The sequence below is a fragment of the Jaculus jaculus genome, chromosome 1, assembly GCF_020740685.1.
Source record: "Jaculus jaculus isolate mJacJac1 chromosome 1, mJacJac1.mat.Y.cur, whole genome shotgun sequence".
Lineage (NCBI taxonomy): Eukaryota > Metazoa > Chordata > Mammalia > Rodentia > Dipodidae > Jaculus > Jaculus jaculus.
This window is the reverse complement of record NC_059102.1, coordinates 152,419,312-152,442,757: the sequence shown is the minus strand read 5'-3', so window position 1 is coordinate 152,442,757 and position 23,446 is coordinate 152,419,312. Positions and strand designations below refer to the sequence as shown.

Genomic DNA, 23,446 nt, shown 5'->3' with positions numbered 1-23,446 from the left:
TGGATGGAGAGGCGGCCCAGAACCTTCCCAACCTCCACCATCCTGTCACGGCTCACCAGACTGGACCCTGCAACTACAGCTTCTATGTGACACAGCCTCAGGGCTTTCCAGTGAACTGAATGAATGGTCACAATTTGCCCATCTTTTCTTTTAATAAACACTTCTGCTTTCTCCTTTGGAATACAATGTTAATGAGGAATATCTCCATATTTTTTTGAATTGTGTTTCAAGGCTAAACCCTCAGATGTAGAATTGCTGGCTATTGGATTGTCTTATAGTAGTTTCCTTTCCCTCAGTAAGTAGTGATTTTCACAAAAGCCAGAGACAACCACTTGAACTCAAGCCTGACCACCATTTAGTTCTTAAGGTGGAGGCCCTGTTGCAAGCCACCCCTGACCCCCCCCCCACAAAAGGTCTGCCTCTCTGCCAAGGTGGTAGTGCCTAGCCATATCCCAGGGACCAATTCCGCAGGCCCTCAGGGGTCACACGATTTATACACTCTGGTGCTCTTTCACAATTGCACATTGGACCCCATGTCCACATGGTAACATGCAGTCAAGGCTTTTCAATTCAATGCACATTTGAAAAGATAAAAACAGAACAGAGATGGAATGTCCTATCTGTCATCCTCACCCATAAACTGCCAGCCCCCAAGCACAAGCTTTATTGTTTCTTTTATTTCTAGGGGAAAATACTAAAAGCAAACTCCTTTTAGTCGACATTAGCAGTCTCTGAAAAATCTTAGTTTATCAGGAGTTCTTTTCTGGTTGCTATTCTTGGTTGCTTTCAGCCTTCTCATCTTGTCTGGTTCCATCTCCTACACATCTAAGAGCTCAAGACAAAATCTTGCTTCCTCAGGGTCCCTTTTCTGTAGATTCATGAGTTTTAGTCAGAATTAAATTTTAAAAATTATTTATTTGTGTGGGTGGGGAATTCCAGGATCTCTTGCCACTGAAAACAAATACCCATCTGGCTTTACATAGGTGGCTAAGGAAGTGAACCTGGGCCAGCTTTGCTTTTAATTACTGAGCCATCTTCCCAGCCTACTTAAAAAAAAAGTTCCAAGACCCTTCTCAGGGGATTGTTCAGTCTGCAGAGCTATGACACTGGCCTGCAACTCTCAGCAGTTGTACTTTCACAAGGGTAAAGGCACCTTCTGCTTCCATGTACCAGGCTGGACATACCATCCCCACCAGAGAAAAAGTGAAAGAGAACAGTGTGAAACCATGGTGCTAAATCCACACACCCAGGAAGGGAGGAAACAGGCAAGGGAGCCAGAGTTGCCCACTCATCACACTCAGGAGGGACCAGAACAGAGGATGGAACTGAAAAAGAGGCTGTGGAGACCTGGCTTCCCACCAGGGACACCATCAGGCCTGGAAGAAAATACCCCAAACCCCAAGTTCATCCCCTGAGCCAAGTGGGAAGCATGATCCATCCACAGGCCATGGGCTAGGGCACAGGAAGGAAGCACCTTGGCAAGGGGCAGTCATCACCTGCACTGAGAGCTGCTTCTGACCCACAGGCCCAGACCTGAGACCACTATGCAGCATGATCGGAGATTCCACAACAGCAGCTACCCTAGAAAATAACTCAGGAGTACTGGCAGAAAGGCAGCAATGACCAGTTCACCAATGTGTGGATTCAAGCCACAGATCACCTGACACAGAAAAGCAGGAAACACCACCATCTACCTACCAGAACTGACAGTGAGCTGGCAAACCCAGCAACTAAAGCAGCTACTGTAACCAGGTCCCACATACTCAGAAACTAAGTAGACATGGTAGAGATATCAAAAACAAATCAGTAAACACACACCTTAATCTCGGCACTTAGGCAACTAAGGAAGTCAAACTGGTCAAGTTTCAGACCAGCCTGGGGCCAGAATGAGTTCCAGATCAGCCTGGGCTAGAGTGAGACCCTGCCTTGAAAAGACAAGACAGACAAAGACACACACACGAGGGGTGGGGAGGTGGGAAGGGGTTGGGGAGGAAGCCACATTACAGAACTTTCAAAACTGAAAAACATGTCTGCAATGAAAATAATATAAAAGAGCATAACTAGCATCACACAAGAGCAATGAATTAGAACTCAATAAAATCAATGAACCAAAAGGCAGATGCTGACAAGAGCATCCAAGAAGTAAGTGTGGGACAACTTTTCAAAGTCTAATTCACAAGCAGCCAGAGTCTGTCCCTAAAGGCTCATCTGAAGAAATGACAAACAAAAGTTTCCAAATTTGCCAAAAATTCCAACTCCACAGATCCAAGAAACTTAATGAACCTATAGAAAGCAAGAGAAATAGCATCAAGAAGACACATCATAAAATCTTAAGAATAGCTTGAAAGTATGTCACACAAATAAAGGGGTGAAAAGGAAAAGCAGTTCCAGTGAAGACTCCAGGAAGTGACATGCACATCATGAGAAAAAGATTGTCAACCAGAAGTGCCGACACCAAGCAAAAGCACCTTTCAAACATGAGGCAGGATAAGGACTGTGCAGGCATGAAAGAACTGAGGAACGCAGCATGAGCAACAGGAGGAAGCCACACTTGGGAGCGGGAGACAGGACTAACAAGGGAGGAGCAGCTACCCAAGGCCTAAGCTAAACATGGCAGATCATCTTCCCAGAAGATGAGTCTGGTAGTTGGAGTGTAAAACATCCCCAACAGGCTCATGTGTTTGGAACATGTGGTCCCCAAATGTTGGCCATTTGGGAAAACTGTAGAATAGGTGGGAGGTGGAGCTGTGCTGGAAGAGGTGTGTCACTGGGGCAAGCCTTGGGACTTTAAAATCCAGCCCCCTTACCACGCAGGGAGTAGCTCACCCAGATTACTTCTTTCCCACTCACGCCATGATGAAACTTCCTTTCAAAAGCATAAGCTGAAATAAATCCTTTCCTCCCATAAGCTGCTTCTCCTGGAGTATTTTGTCCCAGCAATGAAAAGGTAACTGCAACAATGGAACTGTTCCAGCAAAATGGCAATACACCACCAAGGCTTTATACTCACACATGGAGAACATAGAGAAAAATGGAATGAAGTTGGGGAGGGGAGAGGGGAAGAAGGGAAGAAACAACAAGGTTCTTTGCCACATGTGCCATGTAGGTCTGGAAAGATGCATCATCAGCTCTATGAAGAAAGGACAGCCTTCTCCACTACAATGATGACACATACCCACATGCAAGACAAAAAGTTTGTCTATGCCTTACACCACATGCAAAATTAACCCAAAACAGCTCACAGACCTAAAGCCTAAAACCATACAACATGAAGCCAGGCGTGGTGATGCAGGCCTTTAATCCCAGCACTTGGGTGGCAGAGGTAGGAGGATCACCATGAGTTCAAGGCCAGACTGAGGCCAGATAGTAAATTCCAGGTCAGCCTGGGCTAGAGCGATACCCTACACTGGAAAACAAAAAAACTACACAGCATGGAAAAGTGTAATTTCCAGTTAAGCAATGATTTTCTTGTTATTTTGTTATGTGTGTACATGTGAATGAATGAGAACGAATCATCACACACGTGTGGAAGTCAGAGGACAATTTGGGTGTCAGTCCTTACCTTCCACTTCATTTGAAGTAGGGTATCTCATTCTTGTTCACCACTGCATTCACCAGGCTAGCTGGTGAATGAGTCTCCAGGAATTTTTCCTGCCTGTCTTCTATCTCCCACAGGCATGCTAAGATTATAGAAGCCTCCCATGGCTAGTGTTGGGTGTAGAAATCTGAACTCAAGTTACTTATGCTTTCATGGATTTACACAGTGAGCCATCTCCCCAGCCCATTTTTGTTTAAATATTTTATTTATTTATTTATAGGGGGGGGGGTGGAGATTCAGATACAAAGAATGGGCATACCAGGGCCTCCAGCCACTGCAAATAAGCTCCAGATGCATGTGTTGCCTTGTGCACCGGGGAATCGAACCTGGATCTGTTGGCTTTGTAGGCAAGCACCTTAATCACTAAGCCTTCCCTCCAGCTCTTCTTTTGTTTTGTGAGACAGAGTTTCTCTCTGTAGCCCGGGCTGGCCTACAGTAATCTATGTAGCCTGCTTCAGCCTCCTCAGTGCTGGGATTAGAGGTGTAAGCCAACATGCCCAATAAAACAATAACTAGTAAAACAATTAAAACTATAACCAGTAACTAAAGCAGGATCAACATATACAAAATAAGATAAAGTATATTACAAATATTTTAGAGCTTTTGTACTTTCTTTATAACTAGTTTCAGGCCATAGAGAACTACACTAAGGTGGCTAAAATTCAAAAGCCTGTTGCTGGAGAGCTCTGACAGTAGTACCCTCAGAAGCCAGAAACAGTACAACACTATAGAGGCAGCATGGAGGTTCCTCACACAGTGCAGATGCACTGCCAACTCCCAGAGTTCATTTAATTTCAGGAAGGTCAGGGAACAGCCTATGTGTGAACAAACAGAAGGGCATCAAATGGCCACAAAACACAGACAGTTCAGACTAACAAAAGGAATCATCGTCACAGTGTGCAGTAACACAAAACAGCCACACCAACTGAGGGTATAGCCTTCATCTAGACAAAGCCTGACAAATGGCTCTAGAAAAATCAACCTGTCTATATAGGAATAGCCACCAACACTCCAGATTTCAAGTGGATCCTTAATGAGTGAGCACTGCTCTGGGAACACTATAGGAGATGGGCAGTGTAGACCTGGAATGTCTTGAAGCCCTTTAGTCTCCAGCTTGGTCCTTTTTGAAAGAGGGGGACCTTTTTCTAATTGGTGCCTAGTGGGAGATCACTGGTGTATGCTCTTGGAGAGACAGAAGGACCTCAGTCCCTTTCTTTTCTTCTCTCTTGTTGCTCCTGCTATATGCTACACTATATCTATCTTCCAGGCCTAAAGCAACAGGGCCAACTAATCATAAGCCAAAATAAACTTCTCACTTTTTATTTAATTAATTTATTTATTCGCTCTGGTTTATATGTGTTCTAGGGAGTTGAACCTGGATCCTTAGGCTTATCAGGCAAGCATCTTAACCACTAAGCCATCTCTCCAGCCCAAATGTCCCTCTTTTTAATTTGATTATCTCAGGTATTTGCCACAGTAATAGAAATGACACATGGACATCTCTATAGCCTTGGGTAACACGACCAAGCCAGCCTTGCTGCTTTGCTCCTTCTTCCTCATCCAACTGGCACCCACTCCTCCAGCTCATGCTCTCTTCCTGTGTATGCCCATCATACCCTACACAACAGAGTAGTAAGACTGAGCACTGGTATAATGAGGCAGACAAACTGTCAAGGCTGCAGACCAGGGTACAGATTCTAGCAGAGCAGTGGCCCTTGGACCAACCATCCAGGGAGAGGCCTTTGAGCTGACATGAGGCTTGGCATAGGGGTTCTTGGAGGGGAGAAAATGCTGCTGCAATTCACAGTGGCTGCCAAGTACCCCTGCTGCTGCAATCTCACATGCTGAGGAGGACGCCCACAACTCTAGGCAAAATACTTAGCAGTGCTTTCTGAAATCATCTATGTCGGAGCTTCTTTCTAAACTACCAATTTAGTTTATCTGTGGCTAGGATTACTACTTGCAGTTGTAGGTGATTCTTTCTAAAAATTGTAGGCCAACTGTATCTATGTCACAGGCCCCTACTCACATCCTACAACCTGGTCTCATCCATGCAGGCCTCTGGATCCTAAAGCTCTGCACCCCTAGGGTCCTCCAAAAGACTCCTTTCTTGTGATCAGTACCTGCTGTCAGGCTGAGGGGGACTCTAGTGTGGTGTGACTTTTCTTGGACAACATAAATCTATATTCACCTCAGATAGGGCACCAACAAACAAAAGAAATGATTCTACCCAACTCACCTAACTATACTGGGTGGTATGGTTTCTTTGGTCTGTCATCCATGCCCTATCTGGAGTGAAATTGCTCATGTATGTCCAGGAAAAGCCACAACACAACTGGCACCAGAACAAAGATCAACAGGACCAAAAATGAGCTAGAGATGAGAAGCTGCATGGCCACTGCAGTGGGTGATGGCTGAGCTAGATGCCTGTGGTGGCAATTCCAATAAAGCTATCTTTCCCCATGTGGTATGAGAGGGCTTGCTTCTTTGCTTCTTTGGAAGTTGCACACTCCCTGCAATGGGTAATAATACATGCAATTAAGGCTGGGTCATTTGACTGGAACATCCGAGGTGAGAGTCTCATGGTAGCATCTTCCTCTATGTGATATGGGAGAGCATCCTCCTTGATGAGTGAGATTTACCATCAGAGTGCTAGGATGACCTGACAAACATCTGAAAGACTACAGGATATACTGCATGGAATTACAGCACATATGAGATGGTAGGCAGACAGTGACAGGTATGTGGTTTTTGCTTTGAACAATTAGTCATATAACTGAGGTCCAGCTGTCTGCCCAGAAGAACTTGACTGCACAAGGGAGGAATTACAATGACAAAAAGACATGCAGATATTGTTCTCTATAAGGTTCTGAACTGGCAGGAAAAGCAGAAAAGAGGGAGGATGAGATGAAGGTGTTGGCTAGTCGCTTTACAGTTCTGGCTGGACTTATGGGAATGAGAGTATATATTAAATCTGTGCTAAAGAGCCATTCCTTGAATCCAAAACCTTGGAACTATCATGCCAAGAAGTGGACTGGGAGGAAGGAAAATGTCAAAAAGAAGTGATACAATATAACCCTAAAATCTAAAGGAAAAATTCATGATTCATACCAAAGCAGAAGTCTAGAGGCTCCTAAGAGCTCATCACTGAAGTAGGCTTAAAACTCACCCACCACAGCTCAGGGAGTGGAAATACTGTAAGAGCCACAGGTTGCGACATCATGCTCAGAGGCATTCCCTCCCCATAAAAATAACTGACTTGTTACTCCCATAGTGCATAAGCCACAACCCCACAGGGTATACCTGCAACCCCAGTGAGGAGGGTCCCCAATGGGGAGCAAGGCCAAGGGAAAAGAGGGTACCAACACATGATGTATCCATATGAAATACATTGTTAATAATAATAATAAAAACACTAAAAAGGAATCTATTATCTCTATCTATATATCATGTATTTGATTAAGGTTAGTTGAAAAGCAAGAACACCTGGAGGGCTGGAGAGAGGTTCAGCAGTTAAGGCACTTGCCAGAAAAGCCAAAAGGACCCAAGTTCAATTCCCCAGTACCCATGTAAAGCCAGATGTACAAAGTGATGCATGCAACTGGAGTTCATTTACAGTAGCTAGAAGCCCTGGCATGCCAATTTTCTCTCTCTCTCTCTCTCTTTCTTTCTTTCCCTCTCTCTCTATAAATAAATTAAATTAAAAGGAAAAAAATCATGATTCAGCATGCAGATGGGGGCCTTAATAACACAGTTCCTAGGAGAGGAAAAACTGACAGAAAACCAAATGCTGTACCTGGGAACTTGAGCAATAGTTCATCAAAGGAGTGAAATAAGGAGCAAGTGATACAGCATACAAGTGAAAAAGGAAAATAATACAGGAAATGATGGTAACCAGAGAATATCCTGCAACTGAAAGCTTGAATTGGGAAGACTTCCCCTGCCCTCTGGTCCAGGTTAACCTGGAATTCACTATATAGTCACAGGGTGGCCTCGAACTCATGGTGATCCTCCTACCTCTGCCTCCCGAGTGCTGGGATTAAAAGCACTGCACCACCATGCCTGGCTTATCAACAAGGAATGAAATGAAAGTGTTTCTCAAAGCCTAGATCATGAGGCTGTAGGACATGGGCACAGATGATATCAGAAAGCGTGTCACAGAAGCAGAAAACTAAGTAATGTAACTATCAATCCCTGCCTAAGGCAAAGGCTGCATAATCTGAGATGATACAAATGAAATCAGTCCCTGATGGACTGGATCACACAAATCAATAGGGACAGTTATTACTGGATAAGATCATAACAGATAACAGGGAAAGAAAGATAATAAAGGCAGGGCAGTCATTACTGAAGAAACTGGTTATATGAGAGATGGTATCTGATGCCCAGTTTACCAAGCCTGATAGGACTATATTCAAAGGAAAATTAAGAAAGAAGTTAGGGATTGGAGAGATTTCTCAGTGGTTAAGGCTCTTGCCTGCAGAGCCTAACAACCTGGGTTTGATTCCCCAGTACCCATGTAAAGCCAGATGCACAAAGTGATGCATGCATCTGGAGTCCGACTACAACAGCTGGATGTCCTAGCATACCTGCTCATGCTCATATTCTCCCCCCCCCCTCAGTAAATACGTAAATAGAATATGTTTTAAAAGGTGCTTGCTTGCAAAACCTGATGGCCTGGGTTTGATTCCCCAGTACCCATGTAAAGCCAGATGTATAAATCGGTGCAAGTACCTGGAGTTAATTTCCAGGAGACTTGCCGTACCCATCCCCCTGGGGCCCCTATCTGCCTCTATGTGCAAATAAATAAAGTATTTTAAAATGAGTTTTAATGAGAATACCCTGAATGGATACAAAAAGATATTCTCAGAAGGTTGTTGAATGAAGATCTCAGGGTCAATGGTGGACTGCTCCCATGAATTGTTGGCCAGGGAGGTCCCTGAGATCCCACAAACCATTAGGCTCCCTGGCATTGCTGTTGGTTATATAGCAGAAATAGATGATGAAGACACCGCATGCATGCAAGACATCAAGAAACCAGGCTAGAACTGAGATTGAAGCACCCTCCCTCCAGGCTGCCTTTTGTAGGGCCAAAAAGCTCTAGGTGGGATGATGGGGAAGAACTGCCGCCAAAAGTCCTGCCCAATTAAAGACCCTGGTGCCACACTACCAACATGCTAGGCAAGATAAAGCACAAAGCTTTTGGGTACAGCTGACTGTTTTCAGATTGGATGTAAAGCCCATTCCAAAGGAGGAAATTCACATCCAGTACTATAAGCTCAGGCAAAAAACTCATGACTGGAGAGGTCATAGGCACTCGTGAGGAAACAGCTGCTACTGTTTTGTTAAATGAGTATGATGCGCCTATCAAATTGCCTTCTAAACATTCATGCTTATACCCACAGAATATTGCTGCTGTCGGCCTCAGTCATGGAGGGAAGCTTCTTTTTTTGTAGTGTATGGAGAGAGGAGGCTTTGGGGATAAGGCAGGGACTCTCTTTAGCAGAGTTGATTATAAAGTAGGAAGCAACTTTAATGAGTCATCACCCATGCTAAGGTAGGCTTATTTGGTGATACAGCTGGGTGTTTTTTGCTTGCTTGCTTTGGTTTTTCAAGGCAGGGTCTTGCTCTAGCCCAGGCCGACCAGGAATTCACTATTTAGCCTCAGGGTAGCATGGACTCACAGACATCCTCTTACCTCTTCCTCCTGAACACTGGGATTAAAGGTGTGTGCCACCACACCCAGACAATTCAACTGTTTTTTATTTTTTACTTTTATTTTTAAAGGCAGGAATGGTGGCTCATGCCTTTAATTAATTAATTAATTTATTTATTAGAGAGAGAGAAGGGAAGAGGCAGAAAGACAGAATGGACACGGCAGGGCCTCCAGCCACTGCAAACAAACTCCATACACATGTGACCCCTTATGCATCTGGCTTACATGGGTCCTGAGGACTCAAACCGGGGTTCTTAGGCTTCAGACAAATGCCTTTACCTCTAAGCCATTTCTCCAACCCTAATACAACTGTTTTTAAGTCACCCATGTTCCTGATGCTGCTGTAAGTATTCTCTCCCCCATGTTAAATAAATTACCCCTAATAAACTCATTGGTTCACCAAGGTAGAGTTGGATAGACTAGTTTTTTTGGTCTGACATCAGTGCCTATTGGGGTAAATAGATCTTTGTTCATATTTCTCCAGGGAAAGTCACACAATACCTAGATAAAGGGATGGAAAATTTAGTTCCCTGACTACAGACTTAGTTTTTGGGCAACTGAACTGGTCCCACTAAACTAAGCATGCATAATTTAAATCAGTCCATTCACTTTTTTCTTTCAAGGCAGCTAGCTAGTACAGGAACAGCCAGCATAGTGGACTGCCTCTCTATGGGGTCTGGCTCCCAGTGACCACCCCCTAGGCTTTTCCTCCAGGTAAGGGGCATAGGTCAGCAGAAGAGGACAAGGCAGTGAGTCCTATCAGCCATATAGCCTTGAAGACATAACTCCTGCACAGAGGCCACATCTGTAGGGACCCAGCACTAGCTAACTATGGAATTCATGCTGGGCCACAGACAGGCTAATGGCAAGAGGTCAGAGCTGCCACAAGTACCAGAGCTCTGCTTGAGAAAACAAGGAGGAAGATGCTCAGTGCCCTGGTCCATCCAGCCTTCTCCAAGAGGTAATGTCCCTGTGATGCTCAACCAGTATGTGACTCACATTGTCCCGGATGTTGATGTCAGAGCCTTTGGACAGCAACAACTTCACCAGCTCCACATGCTTGTACTCAGTGGCCCAGATCATGGGTGTCCAGCCGCCATCATCCTGAGTGCAAGAGACGAGACTATCATTACCACAGAGAGGGGAGAATGCCATTCCTACGTACCACACACAGCCTTCTCAAGAGCCTGGGAGTTGCCCCTCGTAACTCACAAGAAGAGGGGAAGCCATCCCTGGCCTGAGTTCCCACCAGAAGTGCAGCCTCTCTCCTCCAGCCAACACTGTTGACAGGACTTAACACTCAGTTTAGTCTCAACCAACTAAGGGAAAATCAACAGTATGACTGGTGAGGAGCATGTTAAAACCTTTCCACTTTTCTCTTGGCCCTTGGATGGAGCACATGACCAATGTAAACAAGGATACCAGATCCAGAGGTGTCTGTCACTGCCTCTTCTGGAAGACCAGGGATAGGAAGCCTACCCGAGCCTGCAGGGTCTACTGTGTTGATCAGGGTTCTCATGAGTTGCCTTCTTACCACCATGCCTGAGTCCACTACATGTAGGACAGTTCCATTTAGGCCCAAAATGTGCTCTGCAGGAACTGAGTGTTGTCACATTCCAATCTGGAGGTGGAAGACAGTCTCCTCCCCAACACCTCTGAGGGGTGCCCTGCAAATCTGCATCTGCATGCTCTTGGCAACACACAGCCTCAAATAAAGATGATCTTGTAGTTGACTGTCAGTACCACTCATGGCACTGGGAACATGGCAGAGACACAGGCTGCCTCAGAGGCCAGACTCAGGGGGTGGGGTACTCATGGTAACCTAACTGAATGAATATTGGGGGAATAGTAAAACAGAGGGTGATGCTTAGTCAACCCCCCCCCCAAAAAAAAGGCAAGGGTCTAGCCACAAGCTGCTATTTTCTGGTCTGTTTGGGAGGGGACCACAGTCAAGATAGTATGAACAAGAGAAGCAAGCAGTGCCTGGGCTGAGGCAGGGATAGAGCCTTCTGAGGAAGATAAAGATGCAGTCTAGAGCCAAGCCAAGGGGTGCCACCAGGGTATGTGTTGAGCAGCCAAGAAGCCTAGAAGGAAGCCATTTTACTGGCTTGACAGGTATCTAAGAATACCTACTGTGTGCTAAACACCAGTAAGGTTACTGTGAGTACGCCAGCCCTTGGGCCTGGCCTCTGAGGCAGCTTGTGTCCTTGCCATATTCCCAGTGCCATGAGCGGTACTGACAGTCAACTACAAGACTGTCTTTATTTGAGTCTGTGTGTGTGTGTGTGTGTTTGTGTGTGTGTGTGTGTGTTGCCAAGGGCTTAGGTTATAATGCAGGTAAAACAACACCCTTTGATGGTGGGGGGAGACAGATGAGTGGACAGCAAGTAAACACACAGTGGAACAATGAACAACCCAGGCTGAGAAGGAAGCTTAGGTGCTCTGAAGGGGAGGAGGATCTGCCTGGGTATGAGTAACTACAGATACCTTACTTCGGTGGTGATATAGGACATAGTCCTGAAAGAAATGGAGAGGCCCAGTAGAACACTGAGAGTGTCATCAGCCAAGCAGTGCAGAAATGCTCTGCAGAGCAGGTGGGAAGTAGGGGGATGAGGCTTCCCAGGGCTCGTGGATCTTTAAGGATCTGAACTAGCCCTCAGTGAAAGTGACACCATGGAAGAGGAGGCAGGACAACTGCAGAAAGGGAACAGCATCTCTGTCCACAGGTGGTCTGGTTTAACTGAACAGGGGAATGGCTTTACCTGGCAGTTGACATCCATCTGTCCATTGGAAAGCAGATACTGAACCACATCATAGTGGCCTTTTTTGGCAGCCAAGTGCAAACATGTAGAACCCTCTGCATCCTGCAACATAAATATCATTCAGCCCAAAGAAACCATTCATACCTCAATTCTCAGTGCAAGCCACAGAGAAAGTGTGCTTCTGCACAAAGGAGGTGCTGTCATTGAATCTATCCATCTGAAACCAGGCCAAAACAGTACAAAAGTCTTGTCCCAAGGCACCATGGTCCAGCAAAGACCCTTTGACCCCAACATAGAAGAACCTCAGGTGGGAAGAAGCCCCTGTGCACTGTGTGTCCTTAATGAAGACCCTGTCCATTGCCACCCATCACAATCAGCATGCAGTGCCAAACCCAGCCAGGAGCAGTTGTAATATGAACCTGGGGCCTGGTCCAGGCCACAGCTGCTCCTTCTGGGCCTCTGAGAGCTGTAATATTCACAGAGAAAACAGAAAATATAGTTCAATAATAGCCACCCACATGCTGGAAAGTTTAAAACAAGGCAAAAAAGAGTAGCCCCATAGACCCATCTTGGCCACTGGATCATTGTTTCCTCAGGATGCTAAGCATCTCAAAAGCTTTTACTCTACTTCCTCCAAGACTCCACTCATCATACTAAACAAGCTACCTCACAAAAGAATGAGACACACAAACACAGAGCATAGCTGACCAAGACACTCCAGGCAAGCCAGCAGTTCCACAAGACAAAAGCAGTACCTATGTGGCCAGCACTGTTCCCACTGGTACTGACCACAAGGGTCATGTGACACATTTGCTATTGCACTTACTGACCTGTTATTAGTTGTTGTTGTTTTTTTAATAACTGAAGTAGGGTCTCACTCTGGCCCAGGCTGACATGGAATTCACTATGTAGTCTCAGGGTGGCCTCGAACTCATGTATCCTCTTACCTCTGCCTCCCAAGTGCTGGGATTAAAGGCGTGCATCACCATGCCCAACCTTGTTTATCAGTTTTATCTCCATTTTCTCAGAGCCCAAACACTGGATTTTAACTCTTATCACTAAACATGTGACAACACAAACTGATGTCAACCAGGATGCCCATCTTGAGAGTATCTACACACCCGATCCCATGTTACTGGGTGTTCAGAGTCGACATTGGAAGACTTGCAGATTCTAAAAATGGCAGTGGCACACGTGGCAGAGACATCAGCAGTTGGCCACACTACTGCATGGCAGATATAAACACACATAAGGATGGGAAAATGACCCAATCCAAGGGCCTTATGGTTATCTAGTTATTTATGTACAAATTAGTTTTTTTTGCATCTCAAAATCCAAAAGATTACATATAAACCTAACCAAAAAAGAAATGGTGACACATGTGAATAATTATCTGAAAAATGTTAAACAAGAGCAAATTCAAATAGTAAAAAATGAAGAAATTCTTTTACACTGTTAACCTTGAAAACACTTGTAACAGGGCAGTATTACCAAGGATGCGCTCATACATTTGTAAAGCAAGTTAAAAACAAGCATCAAAAGCTGGGCATGGGGCTGGAGAGATGGCTTAGCGGTTAAGCACTTGCCTGTGAAGCCTAAGGACCCCGGTTGGAGGCTCCATTCCCCAAGACCCATGTTAGCCAGATGCACAAGAGGGCGCATGTGTCTGGAGTTCATTTGCAGTGGCTGGAAGCCCTGGCGTGCCCATTCTCTCGCTCGCTCACTCTCTCTCTGCCTCTATCTCTCTCTCTGTCGCTCTCAAATAAATAAATAAAAATAAACAAAAAAATTTTCTAAAAAAGCTGGGCACGGTAGCACACTCCTTTAATCCTAAGCAATCGGGAGGCAGAGGTATATGGATCGCTGTGAGTTCAAGGCCACCCAGAGACTACATTATGAATTCCAGGTCAGCCTGGGCTAGAGCAAGACCCTACTTTGGGGGGTGAGGGGAGACTTCCATCAGGAAAAAAAAAGAAAGAGGCATTAAAAACTTTTAAACAAAAACTGGGCTGGGATATGGCTCACTAGACAAAGAACTTGCTGAACAAATATGAGGACTTGAGTTTGGACTCCGAACACCCACATAACTGTTGGTGAGTATAAGCAAAATGCCTGTAATAATATCAGTGCTCCAGATGGGGGACCCTGGGAAATGCTAGACTAGTTTAATTGTTGAGCTCTGAGTTCAAGTTGAGAGTGATTGAGAAAGATGCCTGATGTCAACCTCTGGCCTCCACACATGTACCCATATGCAGTTTATATATTTTCATGTAGTAATTCCACACATGTAAATCTGTCCAAAAGAATTAAACATGTACTTATCTATAAAAATGTCTACTGAAGTATTGCACATAGTAAAAACATAAAAAATAAACATTAACATACAAATTTGGGTAGAAATCATAGATTATCAGAAAATACGTAGCCATTTGCAGTAATACAGCGTTTAATGGCAGAGAAAGAGAAAATTTAATTTGATAAATTAGCATAGAGGTATGAAAAAATGAATATTGACGTAAAAGGCAGAGAACAGTTTTTACAATGGAGAAGAGTACAGGAAATGAACCCAGAACCTCCCACATAAACACTGGGTACATACTCTACCACTGAGCAACACTCCCACCTCCTGTTTGTTATTTCCTGTGATATAATATAACACAAAACTTCCCACTGTAGTCGGATGTGGTGGTGCACACCTTTAATCCCAGCACTTGGAAGGCAGAGGTAGGAGGAACACCATGAGCTCAAGGCCACCCTGAGACTGCACAGTTAATTCCAGGTCAGCCTGGGCTACAGTGAGACCCTACCTCGAAAAACCACCACCACCAACAACAAAAAAAAAACCCTTCCTATTGCAAGCATATAATCAGTGATGTTAATAAGGATGAACAATGATTGTCTCTGGCTCAAAACATCACTACTCCAAACAAAGACTACAATCAACAAGCACCAACAGCCACCCTCTTTGCGTCTAGGAACCTGTAGCAAACATACCATCTCTGGATGTGCTCATTCTTGGTACCTCTTGTAAGTAAAAGCATGTAGTACTTTGCTTTGGTTTGTGGCTCCTTACACTTGATGTTTTCAAGGTTCATCTATGCAGTTGCCTCTCTGTGTTTTGTTCCTTGCAATGTCTGAATTACATTCCATTTTATGGACAGACCACATGGTCATATATCTGTTGATGGGCACTCAAGTCATTTCTATCATTTTAACTGTTATAAGCAGGGAAATTCAACAATCTATTCATGTTTGTTTAATATTTCTTTTGGTATATACCTAGGAGTGGAATTGCTGATCATATAGTCAGTCTGTGTTCAGTTCTTTGGGGAATCAAAGTGGTCACACTACTTTGTGTCCTACCAGCAATGCAGAAGGGTTCCAATTTCTCCACCTCCCCACCCACCAATAGCAGGATTCCAGTTTTCAGGACACAGCCACTCTGGCAAGTGAGAAGAAGTATCTTAATTGTGATTCTGATTCACTTCCCTTATAAGTAATATTGTTTAGTATTCTTTACCCGATAATTAATTAGTCTTGTGTATATCAAGCCCATTCTTTTTATTATTTTTATAAGAGAAGGAGGGGGGGGATGAATTGGTGTGCCAAGGCCTCCAGACACTACAATCAAACTCCAGACAAGCGTGCCATCTTGTGCACAACTTTGCATGCTTGTGTCACCTTGTGCGTCTGGCTTGCGGGGTCCTGGAGAATTGAATCTGGGTCCTTTCATTTTGCAGGCAAGTGCCTTAAGTGCTAAGCCATCTCTCCAACCCTTCTACAACTTTTTAGAACTATTTTTTTCGGGCTGGAGAGATGGCTTAGTGGTTAAGGCATTTGCCTGCAAAGCCAGAGGATCCCGGTTCGACTTTCTAGGGCCCATGTAAGCCAGATGCACTAGGGGGCACATGTGTCTGGAGTTCGTTCGCAGCAGCTGGAGGCCCTGACGCGCCCATCCTCTCTCTCCTTTTTCATAAAAATAAATTTTAAAAATAAAATTATTTTTCTTCAAAATATTTGCAAGCACAAGGAGAGAGAATGGGCATGCCAGGGCCTCTTGCTATTGCAAATGAATTCCAGGCACATGTGCGACTTTGTGCATCTGGCTTTATATAGATACTGGGGAATCAAATCTAGGCCATCAGGCTTTGCAAGCAAGAGCCTTTACAACTGAGCGATCTCTCCAGCCCCCAAGAACTTTTTAGCTTTCTCTTTTAAAAACAAACTTTTATGATGCTGGAAACTGAACTTGGGACTTTGCACATGTTAGACAAATATTCTACCACTGAGCTACATTCCCAGCCATTTGTTTATTCATTTATTATTTATTTTTGAGAACTGTCTTTGAGAGTGCTATGATTATAGAGGTGTACCACCATGCACAGTATGCAGGTTTTCTTTCCCTTTTTTTGGTTGTGGTATGCAGTTTTACTTTATATTAAGTTGTATTTGATGTTATCACATTCTTAAGCATGTGGATACTAAGTTTTGCCAGCACAAGTTGTTGACAAGCTGCAGAAGCAAGGGTTTATTTCTCAGATCTGTCCTCTATTTCATTGGCCTGTAGCTCCCTCTATATGCTAGTACCACACTATTTTTATTATTGTAGCTTTGTGCTAAGTTATGAAATCAAAAAGCTTAAGTTTTCCAGTAATGGCTTTTTCAAAAATTTTGGCTACTACATGTCCTGTGAGAAGTCTACATTATGAATTTTAGGATGGATCTTTCTGTATCTAGTTAGGATTTTGGTAAAAACATGGGGTGTTCTTCAATTTATTGTACTTCTACGTTTTATTTTTTGAGACAAGATTGACTGTGTCCCAGGATGGCTTAAAACTTATTCTGATCCTCCTGTTTCCACCTTTTAAGTGCTAAAATTGCAGGCATGAACCAACATTCCTGGTTTTATATAGTATTACACAATACTGGGGATTAAACCCAGGGCTCATGCCTGCTAGGCAAGTACTTTACCAAGTGGGCTATAACCCCATTTGCATCTTCTTTAATTACTTCATTTTGTTGTTTTTTCAAACATTTTATTTATTTAAGGCAGGGGGAGGGAGAATGAGAGAGAAAGGCAGATAGATTAGAATGGGTGTGTCGGGACCTCCAGCCACTGCAAACAAACTCCAGATGCATGTTCCACCTTGTGCATCTGGTTTACTTGGGTACCAGGGAATTGAACCCAGGTCCTTAAGGTTTCACAGGCAAGTGCCTTAACAAATAAGCCATTTCTCCAGGCCCATTTTAAAACTACTTTTACCAATGGTTTGTAGTTTTCAGTGTGTGTGTGTATATGTATGTGTGTGCACATGCGCACAAGAGAGAACGGGGGGGGGGGGGGCAGAGGGAGGGAGGGAGAGAGAATGGGTGCCAGGGCCTTTCAGCCACTGTGAACAAACTCCAGATGCATGTGCCCTGGTGGGTACAAGTACAACATTGCATGGTTGCATTATTTTGTGTCTGGCTATGTGGAACCTGGAGATCTGAACATGTGTTCTTAGGTCTTGCAGGCAAGTGCCTTAACTGCTAGGCCATCTTTCCAGCCCTCAGTGCATATATTTTTTAACTCTTTAATTAAACAGATTTCTAAGTATTTTTTTATGCTATTGTAAATGGAATTATTTTAATTTTCTTTTTTGGATAATTAACAGCAAGAATACAAAAATGTAAGACAGGTATGAGGTACACATCTATAACCCCATTAGTTCAGAGCCTCTGGTAGAGGATTACACATTCCATGCCGGTCAAAGGCGTATAGTGAAACTCCAAGAAAAAGGGAGGGAGAAAAAGGGAGGGAGAGGAGAAGGAAAGGGAATGAAGGGAAGGAGAGAAGAGAGGAGAGGGGAGGGAGGGGAAGGAGAGGAGAGGAGAAGGCTGGTTTTGTGGTTTTGTGTCTGTTTTGTATTACACTTTGCTGAATTGGGTTACTAACTCTAATGGTGCTGTTGTACAGTGTTTTAGGGTTTTCTACATATAAGATCACATTAACTGTGAGTGAGAGATAGTTACTTCCTCTCTTTCCAATTTGGAAGCCTTCTATTTCTCTTCTTGCCTAACTGCCCTGGACAGAAGAGGGAAAGTGCAATGAACGGAGGAAGCTAAAAGCTTCTGCATGGCCAGTTCCTTACTGGCTGATTTGTCTATTGTTGACACTGTAGATCCACCACTCACTATGGATCTTTACTAATAAACCAGGTCACCACATGTTTATGGTTTTCATCTAAAATATTTCCCCACAGGCTCATGTTTTAAACAAACACTTGGTTCTCCATATATGGCACCATTGTGAAGGCTATGGAGTCTGTAAGAGATGGACTCTGACTAGTGAAGTAGGTCATTAGGGGAGGGCCTCTGTAGGCTATACCTTCCCTTCGTTCTGGCCTATGTCTTGCTTCAGTCTGTTGCCATGTGAAAAAACACTCACTATAATCCCAGGATGCCATGGACTGAGCCACTCCACCATGCTGTCTGTACTATGATGGGGTAAAATCATTCTAAAACCATGGGCCAAAGTAAATCTTTCCTTACCTAAGTTGTTCTGTCAAGCATTTTGTTATAAAACAAGAAAAGTAATTAAGCCACCCAATAAGGTGATGAAGCTATTCTAGACAATGGGTTAAACATCTGATGGCTACCAGTTCCTGGAAACATTCCAGGAATGAACTGTCCCCTGCTCATCCAAAAAGCATCTACACATGAAATAGGAATATGAACCTGACTGAGTGGGTACCTTCGGATCCACCTGTGCTCCAGCCTTGATAAGGTACTTCACTGCATCCAAGTGGTTGTTTTCTGCAGCCTCCATCAGTGGGGTCCTCTGATCTTCTGAGCAGGTGTCAATATTGGCGCCCGCCTAGTAAATCAAGAACAATTTAGATGTGTGGAGAGCACTCACCCTGCCCCACAAGTAGAGAGTTGAGATGCAATTGAAAGAAGACATTTGAAGAGTGACATTTAATACTGATTTTACTGATCAAATACGTCTAATTCTTCATAAATTACACCCAAGAAACAATTACTATAGCTGGAGCTATAGTTCAATGGTAGAGTGCATAAGCAAGGCTGTGGAGTCAATCCTAAGAACCACACACACAAAAATTAATCATTCCATTACTATCAGGTTTGAGACCAGAAAGATTATTTTTGCTCGATACAACTTCTACATTACTCTGATAGAGAGATTCATATCACATGTTTAACTACACCTTTACAAACGAAAAGGAGGGCTGAACAGAGTATAAGCTTGCAAACAGAGTATAGGCTTGCAAAGTGTAATAGCCCAGGTTCCATTCCCCAGACCCACGTAAAGCCTGACGCACAAAGTGGCACATGTATCTTGAGTTTATTTGTAGTAGCAGGAGACCTGGGAACACTCATACTCTGTCAGCCTCTTCCTCTTGGTCTTTCAAACAAATAAGTGAATGTATTTAGACAGACAGACAGGCAGACAGAGAAAGGGAAAGGACAGGGCTGGGGAGATGGCTGAATAAAATGCCTGATGAGTTCAGAGCCCCAGACTCCCATGTACAAAAAAAGTTGGGTACTGTGGCAAGCATTTGAAATCCTAGGCAGGCTTCCAGGAAAGAAGGAAGGCAAACAGGAGAATCCACTGTAAGATTGGGGGCCAGTTAGCATGGTGAAAAGGCAGCAATGAACAACATATAACCCTGCCTCCAAGGAGGTGGAAAGTGAGGACTGATGCTCCAAAGTTGTCTTGATTACCACACACAAATGTACACGCCACTCATTCAAAAGAAAAGAACAGTGTTAACCTTTAAAACAGAAACTGAGTACAGAGGTGCCAGGATGGTAAGACATTTGGTAAGACAAAGGACACTAGGTCTAGCTGGCTCTTAAGCCCATTTCTCCAGGTGTTTTAATGTTTTCAAAATAAACAGAACAAAAACTAGCATCAAATGACATACATTTGGAAGCAATTATAATTTCCTCAATCCAATAAAGAACTCGGAGAGCTGGGGAGATGGCTCAGTGACTAAAGGCACTTGCTTGCATAGCCTCCCAAACCAGGGTTCAATTCCCTATTATCCATGTAAAGCTAGATACAAAAGGTGGTGCATGCGTCTGGGGTTCGTTCGAAGCAGCAAAAATATCTTGGTACACACAACAAACACATAAATAAATATTTTTTCTTTGTTTATTTGAAAGCAACAAGTAGACAGAGAGAGAGAGGGAGACGGGGGGGCGGGGGGCAGAGAGAGAATGGGTGCACCAAGGCTTCCAGCCACTGCAAAGGAACTCTAGATGTGTGTGCATCCTTGTACATCTGGCTTACGTAGGTCCTGGGGAATCGAGCCTTGAACTGGGGTCCTTAGCCTTCACAGGTAAGCACTTAACCACTAAGCCATCTCTCCAGCCCAAATAATTTTTTAAAAAAAAGAACTAGAAGACTAGTGGACTGACCAAGACATGTAGGTAAGGCTCATGCTTGATGTTGTCTATGGCCAAGAGCAAGTTAATTGCTGGAAGCTGGGCCTACTAAACAGGGGACACATTCTAACTACTTTGATCAAGGACCAAAGAGCCAATACTCAGCTTATAACATAAATATTCACTAAGGAATAAAATGAAGATAGCATTTTTACTGTCAGCAAGCAGAAGACAAAAGAAATGAAATAAGGTGATGAATGTTTACACTGGCCTAGAAGGGGATATGTGGGGAGCAGGCAGTTAAAGACTATGAGCTACACAAAGATTGTGCCTATTTCCAGACCTGTGCTTCAATAGGGTAAACTGAAGCCCCATAGGGAAGGTGCCAGAGATCAAATACCAGAGAACCGAGACAGAAACAGATGGAGGAAACAAGGCTGACTTCAAACACAAAACTTAAAAGCCAAGGTCAGGATGCCAAAGCTGTGGGCAAAGGAAATTCAGAATCCTACAGCAATTAATTCTGATAAGTAAACCCGTGTTTTTGAAGTACACAGAATGAGGCATAGAGGTAGAGGACAGGAATGGGGTGTGGAATGCACCATGCAGGTTGGACACAGGCTCTGCCCACACAGAGTACAGCCCGTTCTGCTCCTTCTTGACCCCCCCCAAAAAAAAGAAGAAACAAGGGCATGCCCACATCAGAGACAGATGCAATAGCACCCACCCATCACAGGCCAACCACAGACTTAGTACCCAAAGCACATAAAGGGGTGAGACACAGCTGGGCAGCAGCACCGAACTGAATCTGCAGCACAACCTCTAAAGTGGGAGGACCAAGTCTTTCCTCAGAACTGGGATGCAGGTGTGACCCTAGATCTTGCCAGCTCCAGCTCCACATACAGACAAGCAGAAGCTCTCCACAGACACAAAACAGCCCAGTCTCTAGGAAGACATGAGCAGAGCCTAGGAAAACAAACAGAACAAAATGGGAGAGAGTCAAAGGGAAGCTGCCAGGTGCCTCATCAGATTTCCAAAATGGCAAAGCAGCAAATAATGTACCCTTTGTACTGGGTCCTATCACATATCTGACATGGGAACACGGGCAGAATCAATCTTAGATATAACATGCTGAAACCATCATGAAATTAGCATGATCCATCTCCACATGCTCCCAATCCCTCATTGTTGAGGTAAGAGCATGACAATGAGAGAACCAAAAAGAAAGAATGCCAGAAGAAGGAAGAGCAAACAGAGGGTTCAGGTCTCTGGCCAAGGCATAGCTCCTCTCCCAACCCACCAGGTATTCTCCAGGGTTAAAAAAGAGTCTTCTCCATGAGGAGAAGCCCATAGCTCACATGCTAGTGGACAGGACAATCAAACATGATGGTGCTAGTATGATCAATGCTGAGGAGTTTTTCAGCATGAGACAGACCAGGAACTTCCAGACAAAAGGATGGAGTGGACTCCAGGTTGATGGCTTTCTGCAGGCAGCACTGAGAGGAACACCCTCTCTGTGTTAACATTATCGCTTGCATTAAATTTTTGTTTTATTTTTATTTATTTGTTTGAGAGCAACAGAGAGAGAGAAAACGGGTGCACCAGGGCCTCCAGCCACTGCAAACAAACTCCAGACTTAAAAGGTGTATACCACCACACATGGCTCCTATTTCATTTCTTCAGATGAGGTTTTTCCCTCAACCCAGACTGTCCTATCCTATCTCCCACCCATGCACTGGGGTTACAGGTATGCCTGGCAATGCTCAACTTTTTATGTGGGTTCTGGGGCTAAAGTAGAAACTCATCAGAAGAACATATAAACAAGAGAGAAGATAACAAAACCCTATCACTACAGAAAGCCACACATGTGTGCAACACACACACACATACACACGGTTGAGGACAGACTTGAAGCCAAAACTGTCAAAAGAAAGAGAAGGTTAACTGCATGATAATGGAATCAATTCAGCAAGAGGAATTAACAAGCCAAAATGAACCAAATACTAGACCACCCAATTATATAGCGCAAACATGAGATATAAAGGAAGCGATAAGACTAACACATTAACAGTTGGGTAAAACTATACATTTTCATCAACGGGCATACAGCAGGGCCTCTTCTCCATCACCACAACTCCCAAAATAACAACACGGGAGATAAAATGTATTATACAGCAAATGGACCTGGCAGACATTTATAGAACACTTAAGTGCTGCAGAATCTATCTACTTCTCATTAGTACATGGAACATTTTGTAGAACAGATCATTTGTTAGGCTACAAACAAGTCTCAGTAAGTGTTTTAAGAAAATCACAGCATGTATCTTCTCTGATCTCAATGGAATAAAACTGAAAATCAACAAGGGGGAATTTAGAAAGTGTACCAATACAAAGAATTTAACAGCATTCCCTCGAACAATCAATGAGCCAATGGAAAAAAAAAAAAAGGTAAACTAAAAAATTTCTTGAAACGGTGGAGAAAGGAAGGGAGGAGGATACTTAATAGGTTGATATTGTATATATGTAATTACAATGATTGTAATGGGGAGGTAATATGATTGAGAATGGAATTTCAAACGGGAAAGTGTGGGGGTGGGGAGGGAGGGAATTACCATGGGATATATTTTATAATCATGGAAAATGTTAATAAAAATTTAAAAATAAATAAATAAATAAATAAATAAATAAAAATGAAAAAAAAAATTTCTTGAGCCGGGGATGGTAGCACATGCCTTTAATCCCAGCACACAGGAAGCAGAGGTAGGAGAATCGCCATGAGACCCTACCTCAAAAAAAAAAAAAAAAAAAATCCTGAAACACATGAAAACACAACATTAAGAAGACCCTATGGAAGGCTGGAGAGATGGCTTAGCAATTAAAGGTGCTTGTTTACAAAGGCTGACTTGCCTCGAGATGAATTTCTCATTATCCATGTAAAGCTAGATGTGCCACATGTGTCTGAAGTTCATTTACAGTGGC

The 23,446-nt window shown here is 43.7% G+C and overlaps 1 protein-coding gene across 9 annotated transcripts in view; it reads right to left on the bottom strand.

Moving 5' to 3' along the window:
* Positions 1 to 23,446, bottom strand: part of Ehmt1 (euchromatic histone lysine methyltransferase 1) — a 220,117-nt gene that overhangs the window by 16,930 nt on the left and 179,741 nt on the right. For all 9 annotated transcript variants that reach the window (XM_012947838.2, XM_045149981.1, XM_045149974.1 and 6 more), the window contains 3 exons: positions 18,810 to 18,932; positions 12,077 to 12,178; positions 10,314 to 10,418 (listed from right to left, as the gene is read on the bottom strand). In XM_012947838.2, coding sequence (XP_012803292.2) covers positions 10,314 to 10,418; positions 12,077 to 12,178; positions 18,810 to 18,932 — 330 coding nt within the window. The remainder of the gene's footprint in view (positions 1 to 10,313; positions 10,419 to 12,076; positions 12,179 to 18,809; positions 18,933 to 23,446) is intronic.